A 13,126-nucleotide genomic window follows, 5' to 3' on the forward strand; every position below is an offset into this window, starting at 1 on the left:
CACCGCCGGAGCTCTGCAGCTCAGGACGAGACCTCGGGGGAAAGAAACCTGCAGGCACCCTGAGCTCGCACTTCCAGATGCCTGGAGCTTGAGAAAAAGGATTTCCTAGTGTCCATGCGGCCCAGCGCCGGGCTGGTGTGACCGCCACAGACCGGAGGAGGGATGGCCTGGGAAAAGGCCACGGGAGGCTTCCTGGGGGGCCAGCGCCCCCCACAGAACCAAAGGACGCTCAGAAGACTGCCAGGACCACACCTCACGCACAGGCGGGAACACGTCCACCACACGTCACGCACACGTCACGCACAGGCGAGGACATGTCCACCACACGTCACGCACAGGCGAGAACATCTCCACACAGTCAGAGGGCTCTGCGAAAGCCAAGGCGCCCTGAGAAAATGCACACTTACTTGTTTTCAACAAGCCTGTCACAATCTAGAGTTCTAATTCTCAGCCTGTTCTTTTTCAAGATCTTTATTTTCTGCCAGACGAAAACCGTAATCTCAGCTTCAACCCGATTAAAGTTGAATTGCTCTCAGTTCATCTATTATTTTTCTCTTCTTTTACTCAATTCGATTTTTTTTTTTTTTTTGTGGAAGACTATCCTCTTTTGGTCTTTTAAAGAGATGTAATTGCTGGGTGCCTGGGGCCCCCCGCCACTCGGGAGGCTAAAATCCGAGGATGGAGGTTGGAAGCCAGCCGGGGTGGGAAAGGCCATGAGACTCCTATCAACCACAAACCACCCAGAAAAAGCCCGAGTGGTGCTGTGGCTCAGATGATAGCGCAGGAGCCGCGAGTGATACAGCTAAGAAGAGCACAGGGTCCTGGAGTCCAGCCCCAGGTGCAGAAGAAAAATAAAAATAAAACACAACAACCACACACACGCACACACGCGCACACACACACACACAGCTCAGAGCAAACACAGAGTAAAGCGAGCATAAAGAAAGCACGCGTGGGCAGGTGCACACGCGTGTGCTGCCCGCCTCAGTCTGCCTCTGGGCTGCTCAGCTCTAACTGAGAGTGTTAAGTTGTAATTTTTCAGGGATCCCAGTCTGAGAGGCTGGGGAGGGGGCCCGGGTGGGCGTCTGCGGGGTGGCTCTGCGGGGCTGGGGAGGGGACACGGGTGGGCGTCCCCGGGGTGGCGGGGCTGGGGAGGGGGCCCGGGTGGGCGTCCGCGGGGTGGCTCTGCGGGGCTGGGGAGGGGGACACGGGTGGGCGTCCCCGGGGTGGCTCTGCGGGGCTGGGGAGGGGACACGGGTGGGCGTCCGCAGGGTGGCGGGGCTGGGGAGGGGGCCCGGGTGGGCGTCCGCAGGGTGGCTGGGGGGGTGGAGCACCACTGGACAGGGTCAGTGAGGGGGGTCGCCCCGCTCCGCCCCCCCCACCCCGTGTCCGTCTGAGGGGCGCGCGCCCCTCGCTCCCCTCCCCCCATACGTTGGGCTTCAGCAACCGCTAGGCGTTCCGAGCCGGGCTGGGGCCTCGCGCCCGCGGCCTTCCCAGAACCGCGCGGCCCCGAGGGCCCCGGGGGGGGGGCGGTGGCGAGCGTGTCCCCCGCGTGTTGTCGCCGGGCACGCGGGTTGTTTACGGCGGCGCGGATCTCCGGCCGGGAGGCCCCGGGGGATCGCGGCTCCGCCCGCCCCGCCCGCCCCGCCCGCCCCGCCGGTTTCGTTTCCCGATTCCCGGGGGCGGCGGCCGAGATGCCCGCGGCCTTGGCCCGGCGCGCGCGCGCCCCGCTGCTGCTCGGGCGGCCGCTGCTGCTGCGGCCGCGGCTCCCCGGGCGCGGGGCCTGCGCGGTGCCCGGGGCCCCGGCCATGGCTCCGCCGCCCCGCTACGCGCTGGAGCTGCCGGGCGGCGCCCTGCTGCACTTCGCCGTGGGGGGCGCGGGGGGCGCGGGGGAGGCGGGCGCCCCCGCTGCGCGCCCCGACCCCCGCCTGGCCGCGTGGCTGGGGCCCCCGGGACGCAGCTACTCGCTGTGCGCGCCCGCGGGCGCCGGCGGGGAGCGGGTGCGGGCGGCCCGGCGGCTCCAGCGCCTGCGCGGGCAGCTGCAGCGCGCGCCCTTCCGAGGCTGCCAGCTGCGCCCGCTGCTGGGCTACGGCCCCGGCCCCGGCCCCGGCGGCGGCGGCCTGCAGCCCGGCTTCCTGCTGCGGGACCCCCGGGGCGGCGCCGACACCCGCCGCGCCCTGCGGGACCTGGTGGGCGCCTGCCCGGAGCCCGGGCGCCCGCACCTGGGCGAGTTCGAGGCGGACGCGCGGGGCGCCCTGTGGCAGCGGCTCTGGGCGCCCCCGGGCGGCGGGCCGGCGCGGGGGGCCCGCTCGCCGGTCCTGCCCGTCCCGGAGCCTCCGCCGCTGCACCCGGCCGTGCCCGACCTGCACCGCTCGGTGGTCTTCCGGGACCGGGACGCCGCCAGCGCCGTGCTGCGGGAGGTAAGAGCCGCCCGCCCGCCCGCCCGATCGCAGGTTCAAAGCCAGGGAGTTGACCACCCAGAGCTCAGCGGTGTGTGTGTGTGTGCGTGTGTGTGGGGGGGGTGACTGTGGCTCACGTGGACACAGGGAGGGCCCGGACCCTGATTTCCAGCCCCAGTGTCCGCAGGGGCACGCGCACACACGCGCACACGCGCGCACACACGCGCAGCGCACACACCGTCCAGGCCGAGCCGGGTGAGGTGTTTGCTCCCCGGGGATGAATCAGTGAGCCACACTGCACTCTACGCCCCAGCCCGACGCCCAGCCGGGCGATCCACGATGGGCTCGGGCCACCAAGCCCTAGGCTGGCCGCGGGACTGACTCCCCACCCCGGGGGCGCCCCGGCAGCCGAGGGGCCTGGGGCCTTGGCCCTCTTGCATTTCGGTTCCCCATGGCGTCCATTCAGGGATCCCGAGGTTCTGAGGGAAGTGCGTGACCTTCAGGGTGCGGGGTGCCTCCTCCTGCGTGTCTGTGGGTCCCCGGCAGCTCCTCCGGCCCGAGCCCAGCACGGAAGGCACCGATGCCTGTGTGGTCACTCACGGTGATGGAGGAAATGTGGGGCGCATGGCAGGCCCTCCAGAAGGGAGCTGAAGGTGATTTCTGACCCCGCACCCGTTCTGGGGGAGGCAGGCAGCTTGCATACACTTGGTTGCACGCTGGTGGAAAGTTCCAGATCCGTGGTTGGGATTGAATCCAACCACAGTTACTTGCTTTCATTCGGCACTTTCATCAGGCTTTGGAACCCCGCGTGCCTAGTTTCTTTACGTCATAAGATGAGAATAATAACTGTTCTCCCATAGCTAGGAAGACTGACTGGAGGATAACAAAAATATCATTCTATGACTCTAATATATAATCACCTAATATATTACTATTAATTTTGCTTGTGGCACTGGGGTTTGAGCTCAGGGCCTCCCGCTTTTTAAGGTGGGCATGGCACCCCTGGAACCAAGCGCACCCAGACTTCACCTCATTAACTCTCGTGGCAGCCTTCTTGGTTCAGGGTAAGCCCGGTGGTGAGCGTCTGGCCTCGTCTGGAGCTCCTGGGCACCGAGGTCATGCACGCACAGCTGGGAACTTGGCGTTCCCGGAGGACACAGCTCCAGTAGCTCTGGTACTTGGTCCAGCACCCCGAGCCTGCAGACCGAGAACGCAGACTGCAGCCAACGTGATGCCCACACCTGCGCCATCGGGGGCCTGGCAGGGCCTGTAGTTCCGCCGTGGCTAAGTGGCATTACTCGGTGCGGGCATGTCCTGCTTCCCCTCACTCCCGAGCCCGGGGGGGGGGGGCTCTGCCAAGGGATTGATCCACGCAGTCGCAGCTCCGTGGGCTCCGCTTCAGAGCACCGAGACTTCAGCCTGCTGTGGTGCTCAGTTCAATGCGGGCCTTGTCAAGATGGCAGTCTGCCTTCCCCCATGCCCAGCACTCCGCCCTGACGCGGGGTGGTGTTGTTTTGCAGTGCACTTCCTTCATCCCGGAAGCCCAGGCAGTGCTAGACCTGGTTGACCAGTGCCCGAGGCAGGTCCGGAAAGGAAAGTTCCAGGTCATTGCCATTGAAGGACTGGATGCCACAGGTAGGAGAACATGACTGGGTCATGAACAGCACTGGGAGTAACTGAACCATCTGCACCTTTACGCAGAGCCTTGCATGGGGCTGTGCTTTGTGAAGACCTCTTGCGAGGTCAGCCTCGGGCCGCGGGGTGCAGTGGGCATTTGACGTGGAGAGAGGGGAGAGGGGGCAGGGAGGGAGGGCGAGCCACTTCCCTGACGGATGCAGGAAGGCAACTAGTGGCCTCTGTGGGGACACAGAGTAGGATGGACGTCCAGGTGACACCAGGCTGGGGCTAAGAACAGAGAGGGGCGGGGCAGGTGACCGGCGGAGGGAAGGCACCCGGACATTGTTGATGGCCCGAGCATGCACGTGGAAACTGAGCCAGGATGGGTGCACAGGAGCCAGAGGCCGCTCTTGGGGTGGAACGGGAAGATAAGAAGGAAATGGAAAGAAAGAGCTCCCTGCACCGCTCATGAGATGTCAGAATACGGGAAGGGAGGCTCTCCGGAGAGCAGAGTGCAGGGCGGGCGGACGCAGCCCAGGAGAAGGCTGGCACGGAGCTCAGAAAGACCATCGTTCCCTCTCGTGCCCATTGGAGGGGCTCAGACCATGATGTCGAGTGACACAGAACAAAAGGTCGTTTCCGCATGGGACCCTCTGTGTCCGGCCAGGCTGGCATGGCCCGGGCTCCGTCTGGTGATCAGGGAGGGGAGGACACGTAACTGCAAGAGCTATGCCGAGCGCAGCTCTGCTGTGCGTCAGGTTTGTCGGCTGTGGAGAGACTTTGAGCAGCGTCGGTCCTTCGTCCAGCTTGCCCTTTTGGTCATCTTTTTGTACTGTGAGTTGATTCAGATTCTGTGGAATTACAGAAAGAGGCAAAGCTTTCCCTGCAAGGCATGAGTGTGCAAGGTGCACAATCCACAGAGAGCACGGAGTAGAGCAAAGAGCAAAGCTCTTGCCGCGCTGTTGGCATTGTGCGTCTGGCCCTGTCAGCAGAGAGAGTTCAGGAAAACTTCCTGTCTCTGCCCCAAGCTCAGTTTCTTCATTTGCCAGATGGTTAAATAATATTTTGCAGAGTCTCTGGGAGAATTGGCGTGCTGTGTGGGAAATGTCTGTCCTAGTAGACTCGGGGACATGGTTGTGGGTTTTTAGGATCCATCTGGACAACCCAAGGGGAAAAAGAAATATCTGAAGAATAGGTACTAAAGTCTTAATAACTTAACGTGTTAAGTATGATTGAGAAAAAATTCAACGTAAACAGAAGGAGCCGAGGGAAGCTAGAACCCGTGCCGCGGAGTAGATGATATTCTTGTCACCTACTGTCGGCCTGTGCTGCAGGCAGAGGAGACCGGTGAGGTGAGCCCAGGAAGAAGGAGAACACAACCCAGGGCTGAGCCCACGAAGTGGGTGAACACACACCCAGGGCCACGCCCAGGAAGTGGGTGAACACACACCCAGGGCCACGCCCAGGAAGTGGGTGAACACACACCCAGGGCCACGCCCAGGAAGTGGGTGGATACATACCCAGGGCCATGCCCAGGAAGTGGGTGAACACACACCCAGGGCCGCGCCCAGGAAGTGGGTGAACACACACCCACGGCCACGGCCAGGAAGTGGGTGGACACACACCCAGGGCCACGCCCAGGAAGTGGGTGGACACACACCCAGGGTCATGCCCAGGAAGTGGGTGAACACATACCCAGGGCCACGCCCAAGGGGCCAGGCAAGATGGAAGCCACACTGGGACTTGCGAGAGGGGTGAGAAGTGGACACGGGATGTGCAGGCGTCAGCGGGGGGTGGGGGGGGAGGAGACGCCTTTTGCGGGGCTACCAGGCTGGTGTTGGTCCGTGCGGTCAGATCCAGGTGGAGTCAGAGGAAGCTGTCCCAAGAGCTTGGTGGTACGGTGGCACTGGCCACCAATATGGCCAGGAAGCAAAGCAGCAGATAACCCGGGCTCTGGCTTCTGGACTTCCGAGGCCACATAAACAGGAGCAGCGTTTTCTTTGCCCCCTCAGGCTTCTACGAACCGAGGCACCCACAGTTCCCCTGCTTCCACTGCATTTCACAAGAAATCCTATCGTGTAGCCACGTCCCTTGGGTTGCGGGTTGGGAGCGTGTCTGCTCTTTCTGGGTGGCCGTGAGCTTTTGCAGGTGTGGTGGAGGCTGAAGTGTGCTGTCTTCTGTGTGTGACTTGCAGGTAAAACCACAGTGACGCAGTCGGTCTCCGCGTCCCTCAATGCCGTCCTCTTGCAGTCGCCGCCCCCGTGCATCAGGCAGTGGAGGCAAATCTTTGATGAAGAGCCACCCATCATAAGAAGAGCATTTTACTCTTTGGGCAATTACCTTGTAGCTTCTGAAATAGCCAAAGAATCCATCGTGGGTCCTGTGATTGTAGACAGGTAGGTACGAAGGTGTCTTGAGCCAGACACACACGGTTGTTTGTCAAGGGGAAACTGTCTCATGCTTGTAACAGCAATAACGCCTGTGACGTATTCGTTATCTGCACCAGGGAATGAATGGCCTGAGAGTCACCCGCCCCACCTCTGATTACAAGGGCAGGAATAGGAATTCCTGTGATTAAGAAAAAGTTGTGGAGGAAAGGGTCATTTGCAAGAGTAGAGGGAGAGACAGGAAGAACCTTCTAGAAGAAGGCCAGGATGCTAGAAACGCAGTGGAGGAGGGGCACTTTCCGCATGAAGATGGCGGGCAGGAGGCCAGGACAAGTGTGTTCCGTGGCGAGAGCCCGGGCCGCCCCTGAAAGGTCTCAGAGGAGGGAGTGACACGTACTTGAGAAATGGACGCTTTGGAAATGATGCGCGTGAGAAAGGCCATGCCCGTGACCAGTGTGATCAAGAGGCTCAGATCCAGAAGGTCACAGCTTGGAGCCTCCAAAACCCCACCTTCACGCTAACCAGCAAAGAGCCGGGCTCACAGGCTCGCAAGAATGACGTCCCGAAGCCGTACTTGCGTAGACCCGAGTTTAAAGCCCAGAAACAGAACAACCACACGACATTAAAAAAAAGAAAACACCTGAAGAAGCAAAACCAAACCAAACCAGAAATAGCTTCAAATACATCAAGAGCAAAGAGCACAGCAAGCAGATCATACTTAGAGTCGTCATGATCCAGGGGCACGCGTAGTGTCGCCCTAGCGAGATTCGAGCCTGGCTGGTGGAGACAAACTAGAATCACCTCTCATCTACAGTGCTCACGTGGGTGGCTAGACAGCCGGATTTGGGGGGCAGGGGGCGCTGGAGATCAGTGCTGGTACAGTCACCTGCCAGTTGAGATGTAGCGAAGGAGAGGATGCTTCCACCTCCCGAAGAAAAGGGCTCATCCGAGTTTCTTCTAGCTTCGATGGTGCTGGGCGGTGTTTGAGAAGCCGGGAGCCCAGCAGGGGAAAGAGTAAACACGGGTGGATTTACGAAATCGCAGGCCGCACAGCCGCACGCACAAGTGCGGTGCTTCTGTGTGCGGAGGTTCCAGTCCTCGTGCTGACGGAACGGAACGGTGTTTAGAAAGACGCCCGACTGCCGAGAGGGGAGACGTGAGGGACACGGAAGCCCACGTTTGAGGGCACTGTCCCCCAGTGGACATGAAGAAGTCGGTGAGGTGGGGCGCGGGCGGCTCACGCCTGTCACCCTGGCTCCTCAGGAGGCTGAGGTCTGACCGTCATGGTTCAAAGCCAGCCCAGGCAGGAAAGGCTGGGAGACTCTTACCTCTCCTCACCTACCAAAAAAGCTGGAAGTGGAGCTGTGGCTCAAGTGGTAGAGTGCTAGCTTTGAGCAAAAGAAGCTCAGGGACAATACCCCGGTCCCTCTCCCCTTCTCCCCTTGATTTTTCTTCCTTGCGCCTGTGAATTGTCTGCGATTTCGTTGCGTGGGGTGACGGTAACACCTCGTCGGAGGGAAAGGGCAGCCGGGAGTTGTCTCGGGGGTTTGTTCACGTTTGAGGATTGTGACGAAATCCATTCGCGACACCACCCTCATCTCGCTGCAAAACGTGGAGGCAGTCTTTGTGAAGGCGACTGTAGTCCAGGGGATGACCTTGCTGCTTCCGTTACTCCTCGGTGACGTTTGCTGCGACCGAGTCGTGCTGTGCAGCCCAAGTGGGCCTGGAGTTTGCGGGGTTCCTGCCTCAGCCTTGGAGCGCTGGGGTCACAGGTGTTCTGCTACCATGTGTTCAGCCCCAACATTACTACTTGGAAATGTCTATTTTTATCGATGGTTTTTTTTTTTTTCCTACAAAAAGAAGACTGTAAATTAAGAGAAGAGCCTCTGTTTTTGTTCTGAGTGCTTCAATCAGGGAGTCTGGTGATTGTTCTGAGTACTCGAATCGGTGAATATGGTGCAGGTACCAAGCGTGGCCTGGGCACCGAGGGAAACAAAGTCTGGTTCCGGGGCCTTGGCAACGCCAGAAGGTGTCAGGTGGACAAGGTGGAAGGGTAGGTTCTGATCAGTGATCCATAGGAAGGGACCCAGGGGGAGAGGATCTTGGGGGGCTGGAATTCTCAGAGCATGTGTCTGGGGGAGCACGCAGGCTTGGAGGGCGAATGACAGGAGGACCCATCAACGCCTTGCAAGGTTTGTCCTTTTCAGCGCTCTCAGTACCGGTTACCGGAACCTGAAGCATTGACTTGTGTCCGGTAGGGCTTGAGTCTTGTCTTATAATGACAGTGTGACAGGAGGCTGTTTTCTTTTTTCATAAAGCCTTTCATTGTTTTCGCAACAGCTGTGGAAGGAGCGGGAAGCTCTTGTGCCTTCCGCGGCGCGGGTGAGGACACTGCGTCCATGCGGGCCCGAGTGGCCTTTAATTTAGCAGTGTGTGTGAAGCCAGCAGGGCCGGCGGGAGGGCTTCACACCGTGAGCAGAAGCCCAAGCCTAAACCCGTTCAGCGATTAGGATGTTTCCGCTTAGGAGCTGGAGAGGTGGAAATCAGGAAGGGCGCGTTTTTGAAGCCGGACAGGGAAAAAGCAAGTTTGCTAGAGCCGATCACGCGGTGGCTGGGTGTGATGGCACGCGGCTGTCGTCTGGGCGACCGTAAGGCTTGTGAAACAGGAGGATCGCAGTCCCGGCCAGCCGAGGAATAAGAGCTAGACGTGGTCTCACGGAGAACCAGAGCAGAAAAGGGCTGGGAGCGTGACTCGAGCAGTAGAGACCTGCCTAGCAAGCATGAAGTCCCGAGTTCTAACCCTCCCACTGCCAGAGAGGGAAGGGGAGGGGGAGATGGAGGGAAGGAGAGAGAAGGGAGAGGAGTGGGGGGGGGGGAGAGAAGGGGTTTTAAAGGATGAACTTGAAAATGTAGAGCAGGAAGCATGGATGCCTCTTTCTGTCAGGAATGCTCGTAGGCAATCATCCTTTGACGACCAATTTGAAGTTTTGCATTTAGTCACTTCAAATCAGAATATGACATGACCAGGGCAAGAGGATTATTGTTACAGGGACCAAGAAGTTCCCCCCCCCCCCCCCCCCGTTTAAAACCACCAGCGCTTCACTTGGGCCTGCCCATACCCGGTGAGTGGCTAAAAGCAGAATAAAGGTCGACAGGTCTGCCTCCAGCCTGCTCCTGTCTCCTTCGCTCAGGGTCATGCTCTGACGATGGGTCTGATGGATCAACAGCTTGTGACAAGACCTGAATCTACCTGCCAGGCCGGGCTGCCTTGCTTATCTCAGACAAGGCCCTGCTTGGCCAGACAGGACCAGCTACTGTGCACACACTCCTCCTCCTCCTCCTCCTCCTCCTCCTCCTCCTCCTCCTCCTCCTCCTCCTCCTCCTCCTCCTCCTCCTCTCTTCCTCCTCCTCCTCCTCCTCTTCCCCCTCCTCCTCCTCCTCCTCCTCCTCCCCCTCTTCCTCCTCCCCCTCCTCCTCCGTCTGTGAGCTCATGGGATTTGGGGAAAGGCCAGGGGTCTTCTAGCCCAGGGTTTCTAAATGAAGATTTCACAGGCCAGGGGCTGGGAATATGGCCTAGTGGCAAGAGTGCTTGCCTCGTACACATGAGGCCCTGGGTTCAATTCCCCAGCACCACCTATATAGAAAAGGGCCAGAAGTGGGGCTGTGGCTCAAGTGGCAGAGTGCTAGCCTTGAGCCAAAGAAAGCCAGGGCAGTACTCAGGCCCTGAGTTCAAGGCCCAAGACTGGCAAAAAAAAAAAAAATGCACAGGCCAGTTCAGTTCCACAAGGTAGGCAGTAGGTGGGCTTGCTGGATTTTATTTGGTCAGGACACAACAGGAAGCACAAATGAGCAACCAAACAGATCTGTCCCTAAATGCCAGAACACGGCTCCCCCAAAGCCTGGACAGTCTGACCTCCCCGGAGACGGGGATTTTAACTGAGCAAAGGCTTCGTCAGGAGCCCGCTTGGCATTTATTCCTCGCGGATTCTGGTTTCTTACATTTGGTAAGTTTTTGAAGATGACGCGCAAACGTGTGTAGCCTGTGGCTCTCCGGGCAGCCTCCCGCAGCGCCGGCCGGGCCTCCGCCTCCGCGTCCGGAGCGGCCCCCGCCCCGGCGCCGACCCCCGGGGGGGCTCACGGCCGCTCTGTTCCCAGGTACTGGCACAGCACGGCCGCCTACGCCATCGCCGCGGAGCTGAGCGGGGGCCCGCAGCACCTGCCCCCGGCCCGTCACCCCGTGTACCAGTGGCCGGGGGACCTGCTCAAGCCCGACCTGGTCCTCCTGCTCACCGTGAGCCCCGAGGAGAGGGTGCAGAGGCTGCGGGGCCGAGGCCTGGAGCAGACCCGGGAGGAGGCGGAGCTCGAGGCCAACAGCATCTTCCGTCAGAAGTAGGTGCTCCCGAGGGACGGGCGGCCCTGCCCGGAGGGGAGCCGGCCGGGGCGGGCACCGGCTTTAGCCTCAGCCCTCCTCTGCAGGAGGGGGGCGAGGACGGCTCCCTCCCCGCTTCCCCCTGGCCAGAAGCACGGGGAGAGTGGGACTCCAGCGTGGCAGGTAGTAGGTGTTCAGGAAATGCTGGCTACTGGAGAGTGGATGGACCCCACTGGGAGGTTCCGGGGGTGTGTGTGTGTGGGGGGTCACTGGGCGGGAGCACTGAGGAAGGGAGCACCGAGCACCTGGCCTCAGGCCGCGAGCGTGGGCTCCGCAGGGGCGGCTGCGCGGAGCGCGGGGCCAACCCCTCCTTGTGCCTGGCCAGGGTGCAGCAGGCCTACCAGCGGATGGAGAACCCGAGCTGCCTGGCGGTGGACGCCAGCCCCTCCAGGGAGGAGGTCCTGCAGACGGTTCTACAGCGGATCCGAACCCCCGCCGATTAGCCGCAGCCGCCGGGACGGACGCCCGCCCGCGTCCTCTCAGCCAGCCGTCCGCCGTGCCGCTCCCCTCCCCGTCCGTCCTCCCCGCCCGCCCTCCGCAGGGAGGGATCCGGAGCCCCGGTGTCTTCATGTCACTCCCTCCCCCCCCCCCGGGGGCCGTCCCCCCGTGGCTTCTGCCCCAGCCCCGTGGACCACCTCCTTGGAACGGGTCTCCGGTGTCATGACAACCGAAAGCATCCAGCGTCCTGGTCCTGAGGCGGTCGGGAAGACCTCCCGGCCCGGGGGAGAGCCCTCCCTCCACCCCGGATGCAGGGTGGGGAGGCCATTCCCGCAGAGCCACCGGTGCTGGGGACGGCGGACACGGAAGCCGCTGCCCCGGCGTCTGAGGCTCGGGCTCTTGAGCGCGCAAGCGCAGGGCCGCCTCTCCCTCCGCTCCGCTGTTCCCACCCCACCCCTCTCCTCAGCGCTACAGCTCCGGATGCAACCAGCCGTTTGCACTGAACTCAGCCAATCCAGCCATTTATTTATGTTGATGTTTACATCGCGCGTTTCCGCAGTGTAGGAGCGATGAGTCACTAATTAAAACCGAAGCCAAGATGCTAAGTGCGGTGTTTGTGGTGTGTTTTCATTACACGCATTTGCTTTCTCTTACTCAATAAGCACAGTAGATCCGAGAATGGGATTTTTTTTTTTACGAAAGTATCTTGAACTTGAATAAGTCTTATGATTACATATGAAATTGGCTCTGAGATTTGTTTGACTAGAGTAAAGTAACTGAGAAAGGGGAAATTTAGTAACTGTGTGTCCTTGGCTCAGTCATTTTACATCAAATAGCCCATTGTTACTCAGTCCAGAAGGGGGCAATAATTCTGTCTTAAGTAGGAGGCTGAGCCAGGTGATTTATTTAATTTCTTTCCAGTTCTAACCATAGATGGGTCCATAAGTTATTTTGATCTTGCCTACCATTTCTTAAAGCAATTAAATGTAAGGCCTTATCAGGTTTATCATGTGGAATCTTAAGCTACACTGAAGCGTGGTATTGACATTCGGCTGTTTTTCAAAAGAATTGTAGATAATTTTTACATAATGTGTATTAAATGTGTCCTTGGTTTCAATAGAAAACAGTGACAACCACAATTAGAGTTCTTTGCAAAAATATGGCATCTAGTTATACTATTGGCTTTATTTAATTAAGATGTTTTGAAAAATTCGCCCCGATGGCCATGAAGACTATTCCGGGCATTCTTTATGTTCCTTGCAAAGGAATGAAGTTGCTGTGGCTTCGAACCCATGGTCACGGTGGGTGTGGGCTGGTCTGTCAGGACTCTGCAGCTGCTACACAGAGGTGCTACACAGGGGTGGCAGAAGCAGCGGAGTGTGAGCAGGAGGCCATGTGGAGTTTGTGGGCTTCGTGGGGAAGGCAGGGGGCGGGGGGGTGGGGTGGGGGGGCTTTGCCTCTTGAATGCAAACAGTAACAAGATTTAAAAAAACAAGTCACTCTTGGTACGCCTGATGGCACCTGTTAGCTGAGAGGCGGCCTCCTACCCAGGACGGATGACAAGAATCCCTCAGGCTACACGAGCACCATTCCTCATCTGTGATGGACCCCACGTGGGCCTAGCTGGCACCAGGCTGCGGGAAACGCAGAACGCGTTCCGCTGCTCTCCTCAGCCAGCTGTGAGCACCTGGCTGGGCGGCTGCCCTTAAGCGGGAGGGCCGCGCGCCCTGTCAAACGCACACTGTCCCCTTCTCCTTCCCTTCCTCATTCCCTAGCGGGGAAGGCTAGGACAGCGCAGAGACCGAGAGGAGCAGAAGAGGTGGCCGTCCGTATCCGTCGCACGATGGAACAATGCG

The 13,126-nt window shown here is 59.8% G+C and overlaps 1 protein-coding gene across 1 annotated transcript; it reads left to right on the forward strand.

Moving 5' to 3' along the window:
* Positions 1-1,808: 1,808 nt before the first annotated feature.
* Positions 1,809-12,065, forward strand: Cmpk2 (cytidine/uridine monophosphate kinase 2). The gene is made up of 5 exons (XM_048352177.1): positions 1,809-2,420; positions 3,920-4,034; positions 6,211-6,412; positions 10,559-10,792; positions 11,158-12,065. Exons 1-5 carry the CDS (start codon positions 1,809-1,811, stop codon positions 11,273-11,275), a joined length of 1,281 nt encoding a protein of 426 aa, XP_048208134.1. The 3' UTR covers positions 11,276-12,065.
* The last annotated feature ends 1,061 nt before the right edge of the window (positions 12,066-13,126 follow it).

Source organism: Perognathus longimembris, chromosome 8 (assembly GCF_023159225.1).
Source record: "Perognathus longimembris pacificus isolate PPM17 chromosome 8, ASM2315922v1, whole genome shotgun sequence".
NCBI lineage: Eukaryota > Metazoa > Chordata > Mammalia > Rodentia > Heteromyidae > Perognathus > Perognathus longimembris.